Source organism: Coregonus clupeaformis, unplaced genomic scaffold (assembly GCF_020615455.1).
Source record: "Coregonus clupeaformis isolate EN_2021a unplaced genomic scaffold, ASM2061545v1 scaf0002, whole genome shotgun sequence".
In the NCBI taxonomy this organism is placed as follows: domain Eukaryota; kingdom Metazoa; phylum Chordata; class Actinopteri; order Salmoniformes; family Salmonidae; genus Coregonus; species Coregonus clupeaformis.
In genome coordinates this window covers 1607843-1624214 of record NW_025533457.1, presented here as the reverse complement: position 1 = coordinate 1624214, position 16372 = coordinate 1607843, and the positions used below count along the sequence as shown (strand labels likewise).

General features: G+C 44.4%; 1 protein-coding gene across 4 annotated transcripts in view; it reads right to left on the bottom strand.

Annotated features, from left to right (window-relative positions):
* LOC121530747 (terminal uridylyltransferase 4) overlaps positions 1-16372 on the bottom strand; it is a 65140-nt gene that overhangs the window by 31164 nt on the left and 17604 nt on the right. For all 4 annotated transcript variants that reach the window (XM_045212258.1, XM_045212257.1, XM_045212255.1 and 1 more), the window contains exons 7-13: positions 15027-15115; positions 14756-14807; positions 14523-14592; positions 14192-14318; positions 13402-13521; positions 7121-7261; positions 5912-6089 (exon numbers count right to left, since the gene is read on the bottom strand). In XM_045212258.1, coding sequence (XP_045068193.1) covers positions 5912-6089; positions 7121-7261; positions 13402-13521; positions 14192-14318; positions 14523-14592; positions 14756-14807; positions 15027-15115 — 777 coding nt within the window. The remainder of the gene's footprint in view (positions 1-5911; positions 6090-7120; positions 7262-13401; positions 13522-14191; positions 14319-14522; positions 14593-14755; positions 14808-15026; positions 15116-16372) is intronic.

Genomic DNA, 16372 nt, shown 5'->3' with positions numbered 1-16372 from the left:
GTCAGGTGAACAGTGTTCACTCCATCACATTGGTGCGGCTGGCTTCCGGGCGGGTGTTAAGAAGCACAGTTTGGCGGGTCATGTTTCGGAGGACGCATGACTCGACCTTCCCCTGCCGAGCCCGTTGGGGAGTTGCAGCGATGAGACAAGATTGAAATTGGGGAGAAAAAGTAAAATATATATTTTTTATAAATAATTAAAAACTAAAGATTTCCCTTCACTGGAAGTAAAGGGCCGAGCCATGAAAAACAGCCCCAGACCATTATTCTTCCTCCACCAAACTTTACAGTTGTCACTATATGCATTGGGGCAGGTAGCGTTCTGGCATCCGCTAAACCCAGATTCTTCTGTCAGACTGCCAGATGGTGAAGCGTGACTCATCACTCCAGAGAACCCGTTTCCACTGCTCCAGAGTCCAATGGCGGCAAGCCGACGCTGGGCATTGCACATGGTGATCTTAGGCTTGTGTGCGGCTGCTCGGCCACGGAAACCCTCATGAAACTCCCAGCGAACTATTATTGTGCTGACGTTGCTTCCAGAGATGGCTTGGAACTCAGTAGTGAGTGTTGCAAATGAGGACAGACTTTTTGTTTTGTGTTGCACTTCAGCACTCGGCGGTCCCGTTCTGTGAGCTTGTGTGGCCTACCACTTCGCGGCTGAGGCATTGTTGCTCCTAGACGTTTCCACTTCACAATAACAGCACTTACAGTTGACCGGGGGCAGCTCTAGCAGGGCAGACATTTGACGAACTGATTTGTTGGAAAGGTGGCATCCTATGACGGTGCCACGTTGAAAGTCACTGAGCTCTTCAGTAAGGCCATTCTACTGCCGATGTTTGTCTATGGAGATTGCATGGCTGCGTGCTCGATTTTATACACCTGTCAGCAACGGTTGAGGTTGAAATAGCCGAATCTACAAATTTGAAAGAGTGTCCACATATTTTGTATATATAGTGTATTTCCACAATCAATCACCCCAACTCCCTTGTACCCTTGTACCCCAGTACACTGACTTGGTCCTCTGCAGCTCAGCTGGTAGATCACGGCGCTTGTAACGCCAAGGTAGTGGGTTCGATCCCCGGGACCACCCATACACAAAAATGTATGCACGCCTGACTGTAAGTCGCTTTGGATAAAAGCGTCTGCTAAATGGCATATTATTATTATCAGTACTCCTTGTACATAGACTGTATATAGCCCCGTTATTGTTGTTGTGATACTATTTTCTTCTTATCTATTTGTTAACTTTCTTACTTTTTAACTGCATTGTTGGGAAAGGTCTCGTAAGCATTTCACTGTAAAGTCTACACTTGTTGTATTCGGCGAATGTGACAAATAAAATATATCGTTTGATTTGATTGAGAGAAAGCTTATTTTCCAATGCTCCTGTGAAACGAGGCGTCATGCATTTATGAAAGCACTTGTTTCCAAAGCTCAAATTATATTTCACTCTTTTTTACAGTTCTACTAGATGATGTTTATTGTAATTTGAACTATCGTGGGGTCGTGACTCATGTGTGATATATGTGGCTTATGTTTCCTACTATAGACAGTTGGCTGCCTAGTGATTGATAACAACTCTGTTTCCTACTATAGACAGTTGGCTGCCTAGTGATTGATAACTGTTTCCTGCTATAGACAGTTGGCTGCCTAGTGATTGATAACTCTGTTTCCTACTATAGACAGTTGGCTGCCTGGTGATTGATAACAACTCTGTTTCCTACTATAGACAGTTGGCTGTCTAGTGATAGATAACAACTCTGTTTCCTACTATAGACAGTTGGCTGCCTGGTGATTGATAACAACTCTGTTTCCTACTATAGACAGTTGGCTGCCTGGTGATTGATAACAACTCTGTTTCCTACTATAGACAGTTGGCTGCCTGGTGATTGATAACAACTCTGTTTCCTACTATAGACAGTTGGCTGCCTAGTGATTGATAACAACTCTGTTTCCTACTATAGACAGTTGGCTGCCTGGTGATTGATAACAACTCTGTTTCCTACTATAGACAGTTGGCTGCCTGGTGATTGATAACAACTCTGTTTCCTGCTATAGACAGTTGGCTGCCTAGTGATTGATAACAACTCTGTTTCCTACTATAGACAGTTGGCTGCCTGGTGATTGATAACAACTCTGTTTCCTACTATAGACAGTTGGCTGCCTAGTGATTGATAACAACTCTGTTTCCTACTATAGACAGTTGGCTGCCTGGTGATTGATAACAACTCTGTTTCCTACTATAGACAGTTGGCTGCCTAGTGATTGATAACTGTTTCCTACTATAGGCAGTTGGCTGCCTGGTGATTGATAACAACTCTGTTTCCTGCTATAGACAGTTGGCTGCCTGGTGATTGATAACAACTCTGTTTCCTACTATAGACAGTTGGCTGCCTGGTGATTGATAACAACTCTGTTTCCTACTATAGACAGTTGGCTGCCTAGTGATTGATAACTGTTTCCTACTATAGACAGTTGGCTGTCTAGTGATTGATAACAACTCTGTTTCCTACTATAGACAGTTGGCTGCCTGGTGATTGATAACAACTCTGTTTCCTACTATAGACAGTTGGCTGCCTAGTGATTGATAACAACTCTGTTTCCTACTATAGACAGTTGGCTGCCTAGTGATTGATAACAACTCTGTTTCCTACTATAGACAGTTGGCTAGCTAGTGATTGATAACAACTCTGTTTCCTACTATAGACAGTTGGCTGCCTAGTGATTAAAAACAACTCTGTTTCCTACTATAGACAGTTGGCTGCCTAGTGATTGATAACAACTCTGTTTCCTACTATAGACAGTTGGCTGCCTAGTGATTGATAACAACTCTGTTTCCTACTATAGACAGTTGGCTGCCTGGTGATTGATAACAACTCTGTTTCCTACTATAGACAGTTGGCTGCCTGGTGATTGATAACAACTATGTTTCCTACTATAGGCAGTTGGCTGCCTGGTGATTGATAACAACTCTGTTTCCTACTATAGACAGTTGGCTGCCTAGTGATTGATAACAACTCTGTTTCCTACTATAGACAGTTGGCTGCCTAGTGATTGATAACAACTCTGTTTCCTACTATAGACAGTTGGCTGCCTGGTGATTGATAACAACTCTGTTTCCTACTATAGACAGTTGGCTGCCTAGTGATTGATAACAACTCTGTTTCCTACTATAGACAGTTGGCTGCCTGGTGATTGATAACAACTCTGTTTCCTACTATAGACAGTTGGCTGCCTGGTGATTGATAACATCTCTGTTTCCTACTATAGACAGTTGGCTGCCTAGTGATTGATAACAACTCTGTTTCCTACTATAGACAGTTGGCTGCCTAGTGATTGATAACAACTCTGTTTCCTACTATAGACAGTTGGCTGCCTGGTGATTGATAACAACTCTGTTTCCTACTATAGACAGTTGGCTGCCTGGTGATTGATAACAACTCTGTTTCCTACTATAGACAGTTGGCTGCCTGGTGATTGATAACAACTCTGTTTCCTACTATAGACAGTTGGCTGCCTGGTGATTGATAACAACTCTGTTTCCTACTATAGACAGTTGGCTGCCTAGTGATTGATAACTGTTTCCTACTATAGACAGTTGGCTGTCTAGTGATTGATGACAGTTGGCTGCCTGGTGATTGATAACAACTCTGTTTCCTACTATAGGCAGTTGGCTGCCTGGTGATTGATAACAACTCTGTTTCCTACTATAGACAGTTGGCTGCCTAGTGATTGATAACAACTCTGTTTCCTACTATAGACAGTTGGCTGCCTAGTGATTGATAACAACTCTGTTTCCTACTATAGACAGTTGGCTGCCTGGTGATTGATAACAACTCTGTTTCCTACTATAGACAGTTGGCTGCCTGGTGATTGATAACAACTCTGTTTCCTACTATAGACAGTTGGCTGCCTGGTGATTGATAACAACTCTGTTTCCTACTATAGACAGTTGGCTGCCTAGTGATTGATAACAACTCTGTTTCCTACTATAGACAGTTGGCTGCCTGGTGATTGATAACAACTCTGTTTCCTACTATAGACAGTTGGCTGCCTAGTGATTGATAACAACTCTGTTTCCTACTATAGACAGTTGGCTGCCTGGTGATTGATAACAACTCTGTTTCCTACTATAGACAGTTGGCTGCCTGGTGATTGATAACATCTCTGTTTCCTACTATAGACAGTTGGCTGCCTAGTGATTGATAACAACTCTGTTTCCTACTATAGACAGTTGGCTGCCTAGTGATTGATAACAACTCTGTTTCCTACTATAGACAGTTGGCTGCCTAGTGATTGATAACAACTCTGTTTCCTACTATAGACAGTTGGCTGCCTGGTGATTGATAACAACTCTGTTTCCTACTATAGACAGTTGGCTGCCTGGTGATTGATAACAACTCTGTTTCCTACTATAGACAGTTGGCTGCCTAGTGATTGATAACTGTTTCCTACTATAGACAGTTGGCTGTCTAGTGATTGATAACAACTCTGTTTCCTACTATAGACAGTTGGCTGCCTGGTGATTGATAACAACTCTGTTTCCTACTATAGGCAGTTGGCTGCCTGGTGATTGATAACAACTCTGTTTCCTACTATAGACAGTTGGCTGCCTAGTGATTGATAACAACTCTGTTTCCTACTATAGACAGTTGGCTGCCTAGTGATTGATAACAACTCTGTTTCCTACTATAGACAGTTGGCTGCCTGGTGATTGATAACAACTCTGTTTCCTGCTATAGACAGTTGGCTGCCTGGTGATTGATAACAACTCTGTTTCCTGCTATAGACAGTTGGCTGCCTGGTGATTGGTAACATCTCTGTTTCCTACTATAGACAGTTGGCTGCCTAGTGATTGATAACAACTCTGTTTCCTACTATAGACAGTTGGCTGCCTGGTGATTGATAACAACTCTGTTTCCTACTCTGTCTCCAAGTGCTACGGAATAAGGTCAACTGAAATGCACCAACTGCTCCTGATACACATGACTTTACTCTACTCTATCAATCCATTCCAAATCGTAATTCTATACATGACACGGGGGCGGGACATGTTGATCTCGCCTAGGGCGGGAGCAGAACTGCGCCTGACGAACACAATCATTTACTTCTAATTTAAGTGAGCCGTTGCTTTGGGAAGTCAAAACTGTCCTACTCCATGGAGCGGCTTGATGCACATCAGCCTCATTACTTTGTCCTCAAGAAGGAGCGATCTGGAGGCCGTCTTTACTCTGTTTTGGAGAAAGAATCAACACAATCTTCGACCAAGTCCCTTATGAGGACCTCATGTCTTCTGTGTGAGTCAAAATAGAAACAAACCCAACACTAATGTCCAGCAGCTTGAGGATTTATTATCCTACACCCCCAACACTAATGTCCAGCAGCTTGAAGTTGGAGCACATGGACTGGTATTTCCATCAATTATTTTGCTATGGATTTCTGGACAATTTGGCAACAATTGTATTTATTGGCTTTAAAAAAGAATAAATAGGTATTTACCAGCCAATGGAAACCCTGGTGCTAATGTATCACCACGCAGACTAAATGTTCTACTGTGATTGGTCAACAACAACGGCACCGCTTGCAGAACCCTATTCTCTCCGCCTCCGCCGAGCGGCTTCCATGGGCACCGCCGGACCACTCCTCCTGGACAGACTTTCGCCACCCGCCTAGGCTTCATTGAACATTTAAATGGGCCACCCCGTCCGCCTCGCGCTGTCTGTCAGCACCTTAAGAGTGAAAGATAGGGGATCTTAATCTGGGCTCCCTGAAGAATATGATGCATGTAACTACACTAGGCTGCTAGTTGGGTCAGGTTGAAGGACCGTGAAAAATAGCTACCAATGCTAAAACATGTTTGGTAGTGGAGTTTGACGGTTTGAGAGGAGGATGGTACAGGTCAAAGGTCGTACCCTCCACGGCAATGCGTTTCTTGGGCCAGTCCTTGGCGTCCCGTGATAAGACGAGGCTGCTACGCACGCTGATGACACATTCCGCCATGTTGAACTCCAGCGAATAAAAACGCAGCATCTCCACCCACAGAAGACCCACCGCTGGAGGAGAGACAGGTCTCTGGAACACCAGAGGAGCCTGGAGAGAGAGAGAGTGAGAGATACGAACATGCACAAACACACAGGCAAACACACACTCATAACACAAACACACAGGCAAACACACACTCATAACACAAACACACAGGCAAACACACACTCATAGCACAAACACACAGGCAAACACACACTCATAGCACAAACACACAGGCAAACACACACTCATAACACAAACACACAGGCAAACACACACTCATAGCACAAACACACAGGCAAACACACACTCATAGCACAAACACACAGGCAAACACACACTCATAGCACAAACACACAGGCAAACACACACTCATAACACAAACACACAGGCAAACACACACTCATAACACAAACACACAGGCAAACACACACTCATAACACAAACACAATCAGTGTGTACACTGACAATATTATGTTATTTTCAACAAGGTCTATATGTGAGCACCAGGGTTACCTTGCCCACACACAGCCCCCCCCTCCCACAGGGTGTAGTTACCTCCCCCACAGGGTGTAGTTACCCCCCCCACCGGGTGTAGTTACCTCCCCCACCCCCACAGGGTGTAGTTACCCCCCACCCCCACAGGGTGTAGTTACCCCCCCACCCCCACAGGGTGTAGTTACCCCCCCCCCCCCCACAGGGTGTAGTTACCCCCCACCCCCACAGGGTGTAGTTACCCCCCCCACAGGGTGTAGTTACCCCCCCCACAGGGTGTAGTTACCACCCCCCCCACCCCCACAGGGTGTAGTTACCCCCCGCCCCACAGGGTGTAGTTACCCCCCACAGGGTGTAGTTACCCCCGCCCCACCCCCACAGGGTGTAGTTACCCCCCACCCCCACAGGGTGTAGTTACCCCCCCACCCCCACAGGGTGTAGTTACCCCCCACCCCCACAGGGTGTAGTTACCCCCCACCCCCACAGGGTGTAGTTATCGCCCCACCCCCACAGGGTGTAGTTACCCCCCACCCCCACAGGGTGTAGTTACCCCCCACCCCCACAGGGTGTAGTTACCCCCCACCCCCACAGGGTGTAGTTACCTTGCCCTCCCTGTAGATGGTTTCTGGGGTTGAGGATGAGGAGGAGTCCTTAGAGACGGGGTAGTAACCCCAGTGGACAAAGCCATCCTCCATGTAGGTCAGCCTGAAGTCATACAGCCGGCTAATGGAGAACTCCTTTATCTGAGAGGGAGGAGAGAGGTGTTATGGTCAGCCTGAAGTCATACAGCCGGCTAATGGAGAACTCCTTTATCTGAGAGGGAGGAGAGAGGTGTTATGGTCAGCCTGAAGTCATACAGCCGGCTAATGGAAAACTCCTTTATCTGAGAGGGAGGAGAGAGGTGTTATGGTCAGCCTGAAGTCATACAGCCGGCTAATGGAAAACTCCTTTATCTGAGAGGGAGGAGAGAGGTGTTATGGTCAGCCTGAAGTCATACAGCCGGCTAATGGAAAACTCCTTTATCTGAGAGGGAGGAGAGAGGTGTTATGGTCAGCCTGAAGTCATACAGCCGGCTAATGGAGAACTCCTTTATCTGAGAAAAGGGTGAGAGAGGCGCTATGGTTAGACGTAGTATAGCTAATGGACAGGCAGTTTCCTACTGTTGTGTGTGTGTATGTGTGTATGTGTGTGTGTGTGTGTGTGTGTGTGTGTGTGTGTGTGTGTACAGTGAGGGAAAAAAGTATTTGATCCCCTGCTGATTTTGTACGTTTGCCAACTGACAAAGACATGATCAGTCTATAATTTTAATGGTAGGTTTATTTGAACAGTGAGAGACAGAATAACAACAAAAAAATCCAGAAAAACACATGTCAAAAATTGTATGAATTGATTTGCATTTTAATGAGGGAAATAAGTATTTGACCCCCACTCAATCAGAAAGATGTCTGGCTCCCAGGTGTCTTTTATACAGGTAATGAGCTGAGATTAGGAGCACACTCTTAAAGGGAGTGCTCCTAATCTCAGTTTGTTACTTGTATAAAAGACACCTGTCCACAGAAGCAATCAATCAATCAGATTCCAAACTCTCCACCATGGCCAAGACCAAAGAGCTCTCCAAGGATGTCAGGGATAAGATTGTAGACCTACACAAGGCTGGAATGGGCTACAAGACCATTGCCAAGCAGCTTGGTGAGAAGGTGACAACAGTTGGTGCGATTATTCGCAAATGGAAGAAACACAAAAGAACTGTCAATCTCCCTCGGCCTGGGGCTCCATGCAAGATCTCACCTCATGGAGTTGCAATGATCATGAGAACGGTGAGGAATCAGCCCAGAACTACACGGGAGGATCTTGTCAATGATTTCAAGGCAGCTGGGACCATAGTCACCAAGAAAACGGCCAAGGCAACAAAGGAGTGGCTCAAGAAGAAGCACATTAAAGGTCCTGGAGTGGCCTAGCCAGTCTCCAGACCTTAATCCCATAGAAAATCTATGGAGGGAGCTGAAGGTTCGAGTTGCCAAACGTCAGCCTCGAAACCTTAATGACTTGGAGAAGATCTACAAAGAGGAGTGGGACAAAATCCCTCCTGAGATGTGTGCAAACCTGGTGCCCAACTACAAGAAACGTCTGACCTCTGTGATTGCCAACAAGGGTTTTGCCACCAAATACAAAGTAATGTTTTGCAGAGGGGTCAAATACTTATTTCCCTCGTTAAAATGCTAATCAATTTATAACATTTTTGACATGCGTTTTTCTGGATTTTTTTGTTGATATTCTGTCTCTCACTGTTCAAATAAACCTACCATTAAAATTATAGACTGATCATTTATTTGTCAGTGGGCAAACGTACAAAATCAGCAAGGGATCAAATACTTTTTTCCCTCACTGTATGTGTGTGTGTGTGTGTGTGTGTGTGTGTGTGTGTGTGTGTGTGCGTGCGTTAGGTATTTTATTAGGATCCTCATTAGCTCTTGTGAAAGCAGCAGCTATCCTTCCTGGGGTCCACACAAAACATGAAACATTACATAATACAGAACAGGGGTGTTACTTTAGACATATTCGTACAGAACCATTCGGTACGGGGACCTCTGTCTGGTCCGCACTGCAAACCCGAATGAATACATGAAACAAATATTTCCAAGCTAAATCCACTAGGCCTATAGGCTATGCCTACGCTGCCTTGTCTCTGGGGTAAATCTGAGCTGAAAATATATTTCAGGCTGTTCCGTTAACTAGAGCCGATGTGTATGTTGGAATCCATTTTTAATCTTATCTGGCGCATTTCAAACTGTCCTTTTTTTGTGAGGCGCAGCTGGGAACTAGTTCTGTATAATGGCGAGTGGTGGGGTCGATAAACCAGGAGGATTCTCCATTATAGTTTAAATCTCCAGTTTGGGAACATTTTGGCTTCCCAGTAGATTACAACGGTGACGGACGGAGAGAGTATGTCGCCAGTGCTGAACGAGAAGGGCTCGTTGGTTCAAGGGATAATCCAACCCAAACTACTAATTCCTATTATTAACAGCGTTAAACACTTAAATAACATGAATATGTGAAAACAATATTTTTTTGTGAACAAATGTTCCATTTTGGTTGGTAGAAACGTGAAAATCATTTTTGGAAATCTGTTGCAGCTCAAGTCTACCACAAAACCCACAATACAATATTCTCCATCTCCCTGGGCTGGTTAGCTAGGTAGCTAGCTAGAAAACATAGCTCCACACAATAATACCAAAGACAATATCAGCATGTGAAGTAGCTAGCTAGCTAGCTAGCTGTAAAATCGCCTAAACAAACTGCGCTATCAATTCAGTTTCAACATGCAGTTTCTCTGTCACTGAGCTATAAATGGCATCTCTGCCCAGAGCGAGAGCGGCGTTACGTTGCGTTCCCACAGAGAGAATTTTGAGGAGAAGGGAAACACCCATTAGAATTGCGTGACGATTAGCTTAGCAACCGTGTGACGCAGCATGACAACGTGAATGCGATTGGTCGACAGTCAGTTGGGTGGGGCGTTTCTCTATTCATTGCCCAATGGGATTCCTATCTCCTCCTTTCTGTAATATCTGTTTCCTACAGACGCGGCGCATTGCGACATGGTACTTGAAGGAGAAACTGAGGTTAAATAATTTGGTACACTGTTTAGATTGAGCACATCTAAGTGAAATCTACACTTTGTCATGATATAAATGGATGGATGTGTTCTAGACAAGTGTGGCCAAACATCTATTGCCTGATTTTGGCGATCTGGAGTGCAGGTCATTGTTTTAAAAAGAGCTATGAAATTTGATCTCCTTCTGACTAGAATTATGTAGCTATGACACTTTCCTACACAATTCCCTGATTTTCACAGGCGGACCACTTAGAAGTTAAATCATGGGGAACATTTTTGTTTGACCCACTGACAGAAAAAAAGGCTTTCACCCATATTGACAAGAGTTTAATGATTTTAATTATCCCTTTAAGGGCTCATAAGTCAGCATTTCACGGTAAGGTCTACACCCGTTGTATTCAGCGCATGTGACAAATCAAATTTGATTTAATTTGAATAGCTTATGCAGCTGCCAACACCTAAAATACACTACCGTTTAAAAGGTTGGGGTCACTTAGAAATGTCCTTGTTTTCGAAAGAAAAGCCATTTTTTTTGTCCGTTAAAATAACATCAAATTCATCAGAAATACAGTGTAGACATTGTTAATGTTGTAAATGGCTATTGTAGCTGGAAACGGCTGATTTGTAATGGAATATCTACATAGGCGTACAGAGGCCCATTATCAGCAACCATCAGTCCTGTGTTCCAATGGCACGTTGTGTTTGCTAATCCAAGTTTATCATTTTAAAAGGCTAATTGATCATTAGAAAACCATTTTGCAATTATGTTAGCACAGCTGAAAACTGTTGTGCTGATTAAAGAAGCAATACAACTGGCCTTCTTGAGACTAGTTGAGTATCTGAAGCATCAGCAATTGTGGGTTCGATTACAGGATCAAAATGGCAAGAAACAAATAACTTTCTTCTGAAACTCGTCAGTCTATTCTTGTTCTGAGAAATGAAGGCTAATCCATGCGAGAAATTGCCAAGAAACTGAAGATCTCGTACAACGCTGTGTACTACTCCCTTCACAGAACAGCGCAAACTGGCTCTAACCAGAATAGAAAGAGGAGTGGGAGGCCCCGGTGCACAACTGAGCAAGAGGACAAATACATTAGTGTCTAGTTTGAGAAACAGACGCCTCACAGGTCCTCAACTGGCAGCTTCATTAACGTCAACAGTGAAGAGGCGACTCCGGGATGCTGACCTTCTAGGCAGAGTTGCAAAGAAAAAGACATATCTCAGACTGGCCAATAAAAAGAAAAGATTAAGATGGGCAAAAGAACACAGTCAGAGGAAGATTGGAAAAAAGTGTTATGGACAGACGAATCGAAGTTTGAGGTGTTCGGATCACAAAGAAGAACATTTGTGAGACGCAGACCAAATGAAAAGATGCTGGAGGAGTACTTGATGCCATCTGTCAAGCATGGTGGAGGCAATGTGATGGTCTGGGGGTGCTTTGGTGGTGGTAAAGTGGGAGATTTGTACAGGGTAAAAGGGATCTTGAAGAAGGAAGGCTATCACTCCATTTTGCAACGCCATGCCATACCCTGTGGACGGCACTTGATTGGAATCAATTTCCTCCTACAACAGGATAATGACCCAAAGCACAGCTCCAAACTATGTAATAACTATTTAGGGAAGAAGCAGTCAGTTGGTATTCTGTCTATAATGGAGTGGCCAGCACAGTCACCGGATCTCAACCCTATTGAAATGTTGTGGGAGCAGCTTGACCGTATCGTACGTAAAAAGTGCCCATCAAGCCAATCCAACTTGTGGGAGGTGCTTCAGGAAGCACGGGGTGAAATCTCTTCAGATTACCTCAACAAATTGACAACTAGAATGCCAAAAAGGTCTGCAAGGCTGTAATTGCTGCAAATGGAGGATTCTTTGACGAAAGCAAAGTTTGAAGGACACAATTATTATTTCAATTAAAAATCATTATTCCTAACCTTGTCAATGACTACATTTCCTATTCATTTTGCTATATTTCCTATTCAAACTCATTTCATGTATGTTTTCATGGAAAACAAGGACATTTCTAAGTGACCCCAAACTTTTGAACGGTGGTGTATGTTGACATCTTACGATGACATTACCCCAGTATACCGGAGTAAGACGGAAGTGAAAATAAACATAGTCTCTGTATTTAAGCAGCCTGCGGCAGCGGATTCTGACCGGGCCAAAGAAATTACAAGAGCGATAGGTAGACTGTTTATATTTTATTGTCTTTGGTTTATAGCCTCGGATATGCGCCCATTCTAGGTGATTGAAAGTGCTTGAGCCACGTTACAAACCTCCCTCTTGCACCCGTTTCAGCAAACAGGCTGTTCCCACACTATATAAGCAAACCAAAGCCACAGTTTTCAATGAATTGGCCCAATGCACCGTGTTGCACTTCCTTAACAGTGACCGCCCACGTCACATTACCCTGGAGTGGGAGATGTACCGCGCCACAGAAACGCCTCCTTTATGAGAGTCACAAGTACACACCTGGCATTGAAGGAGGCAGTGTCATGGTGCGTTCGCAACCAAGTGTGAAGTGGGAATTTTCCACATACGACTGGAATAAATCCACTTCACCGCCCCTCCAACTGGTAATTACTAGAGGGGAAACTAGTCTATCATCCTGAGCACCCACTTCTCCCACATGCTGACCTCTGACCTCACCTACTAAGGAAATGGCCTCTATAACAGCATTTTTCAGCAGTTTAATGTTTCTGAACACTAATTTGTTTACAAGCACGATAGCTGCACTTTTAGTTTATGGTTGATACAGCTTGTTGGCAAATTTGCCAATGAGCGTTTCTCAACGAGTTCAAATCACAATGCATCCAACTTTTAATTACGACTTCACAACTGGTAAATTCCCATCTCCCACCTGGTTACAAACGCAGCATCAGTGGAAACTTGAGAGGCCTAACATAACAATCCTGTCACAACAGACAATGCCAGGAACATTGTGAATGATGTTACAACAGACAATGCCAGGAACATTGTGAATGGCATGTAATTTTCCCGCTGTACCGAAACCGAACCGTGACCCCAAAACCGCAATACGTACTCGAGGACCAGAAGTCCCCACAAGAATAGTAAACAAATAAAAATTTGACCAACTGGGGATATTCTGTTAGTCCCCACAAGGCCAAATGCTATTTCTAGGGGGTTTAGGGTTAATGTAGAATTAGTGTTAGAATTAGGGTTAGGAGGTTAAGGAAAATAGGATTTTGAATGGTTATAAATTGTGTCCCCACCACAAGGTTAATTAAACAAGCCTGTGTGTGAGTGTACCTCGTGTCCCAGGTAGGCAGGCAGTACGGGCCGTTTCCTCTGCTGGAGGAAGTAGATGACCATGAGAGCCAGGACGTACGGGGGCAGACCTCCCTCCTCCGCTCGGTCCACGTGACAGATCTAACAGGCAGAGAGAGCACACAATGTCAAAACTCTGAAAAGTAAAAGCCTTGGTACACAAAAGACATAAGGGACTATTCTGTCTATGGGGCGAATTCTAACTGCCACTCAAGTCCCATTTTAAGTTAGTCTACCATTGATATCAATGCATGATTATGTGAAGATTTGACTTAATTCGCCCCTCAGTGATGAGGTGTTTATACAGGCCAAAATGTCTTAGGAACCTCGGCACCTCACCTAGAGAAACATTTAGGGCAGGAATGGGCAACTGGTGACGCGGAGCCCCTTTTGTAGGCCCACAGATCAATTCAAAATCTTCTCTCTGCCCCATGGCAAAATGTGTAGAATTGCAGCAAACTTGCTTTAAAACTGCAACATTTACTCCATGCCCCATGGCAAAACGTGTAGAATTGCAGGAAATTACTCGAAAACGTCACATTTTTCTCTGTCAAGAGCCGAGAAAACAAAAGTTGGGGCCCAACAAACTTAGGACCGGCTTTGACTGCATGTGAGGGTACGCAGACCCACGAGCCACTGCGGACCCTCATGATAAATGAAGATTTTTTTGTGGCCCCCCACCCCCATCAAAGTTCCCCATGATCTAGGGGAAACACTGCTAGGCTAACTGGTGATCTGGTGATCTGGTGTGAGGGCCAATAAATAAACTCACCCGAGCCCAGTGTCTGAAGCCCAGGACCAGCGGCAGCAGGAGAGGCTCCCGATTGGCCAGCTCAAACAGGAAGGAGGTGGTCAGGCATGCGTTGTCATTTCCTGCGCTCACCTTACACACCAGACCGCTTGGAGGACAACAACAACCATCAGACAGGTTCCTCCAGAAAAACTACAGGTCCCATCAGCCACACTTTCACATCAGTCAAAGGGAGATGTGGTTATTTTCAGAAAGATTAGTGCTAAACAACACAACTATCAGATAGCAGCACATTAGAACGAACATGATGATCCATGGCTGGAATAAGGGATGCGATTAATGAAGCACTGACCTGCCCTGGTCTTTACAGATGACCACAGGTACCCTGGCATGGAAGTCTGCCTCCAGGTTACCATAGAGAACTGGAAACAACCGCCACCAACATGAACAACCTCATCATCAACATTCCTCTCAGTGTGATCACTCCACTGACGACGATCACCATGCTAACGCTAACGGTATCATTGGTTATTATGGGGTTTCTAGCGTAGCATGTCTGGAGGGATAAAAGTTAGTCATACTCACGGCTGACTGACAGACTCTTCTGTACCAGCAACAGAACCTCTGGCTGATGCATCTGTGAACATCATAGATCATAGATTACACAAAGACAACATCTGTGAACACAGGCCCATTTCAGAACCTTAATATATCATAGATTACACAAAGACAATATTACAGAGCTTCAGAAAAACATGATGACCATCACAGACGAAATTGAAAATAAACCAAACGTTCACTATTAGTGTAGGAAGAGGAGCACACACATATCTCATCAGCAAGCAGGGCTACTCACATGAGGTGGGAACTGGATGTCAATATTGACGTCAGAATCCTTGAAACCAAACTTGGTGCAGGACGACCCATAGAGCCGGAGTTTCACCTCTGGGAGAGAGAAAAAAGCCCAATAGAGAACACAAACAAAAAAACTCACCTGAAACCCAGTCATCCATACTGACATTCTCATCTCTCACAACTGTATACATCCCTAGCCCTTCCTGGAAGAAAACATCTAAACTACATGTTCCGGAAACTTCTACAGGACCATGTCAGGACCATGACCCCGTCATTCTCCCTACAAAAACAAACATTTCCAATTCACACATGCGTATTAATACACACTTGTACACTTGTGAAATAGGACAAATATAAGCACCCACCAAATGATTATTATATCTTCTAAACTAAAGGCCATGAGTGTATAGGGCGGCAGGTAGCTTAGTGGTTAAGAGCGTTGCGCCAGTAACCGAAAGGTCGCTGGTTCTAATCCCCGAGCCGACTAGGTGAAAAATCTGTCGATGTGCCCTTGAGCAAGGCACTTAACCCTAATTGCTCATGTAAGTCGCTCTGGATAAGAGCGTCTGCTAAATGACTAGAAATGTAAAACATTTAATAGAATGGCACCAGTTGGCCTATAGGGGGTGCTGTTGTAAGCAGTCTCACTTTAACCCTCATTTCGGTCGCCCTGTTTGACCTAGAGACTTTTAAAAAACTTTGTACACCGAGTGGACAGAATATTAGGAACACCTGCTCTTTCCATGACAGACTGTCCAGGTGAATCCAGGTGAAAGATATGATCCCTTATTGATGTCACTTGTTAAATCCACTTCAATCAGTGTAGATGACGGGGAGGAGACAGGTTAAATAAAGATTTTTAAGCCTTGAGACGATTGAGACATGGATTGTGTATGTGTGCCATTCAGAGGGTGAATGGGCAAGACCAAATATTTAAGTGCTTTGAACAGGGTATGGTAGTAGGTGACAGGTGCACCTGTTTGTGTCAAGAACTGCAACGCTGCAGGGTTTTTCACGCTCAACAGCTTCCCGTGTGTATCAAGAATGGTCCACCACCCAAAGGACATCCAGCCAACTTGACGCAACTGTGGGATGTAATGGGCCGGCATCCCTGTGGAACGCTTTCAACACCTTGTAGAGTCCATGCCCCGACGAATCGAGGCTGTTCTGAGGGCTAAAGGGAGTGCATCTCAATATTAGGAAGGTGTTCTTAATGTTTTGTACTTTTTTTTATTTATTTCACCTTTATTTAACCAGGTAAGCCAGTTGAGAACAAGTTCTCATTTACAACTGCGACCTGGCCAAGATAAAGCAAAGCAGTGCGATAAAAACAACAACACAGAGTTA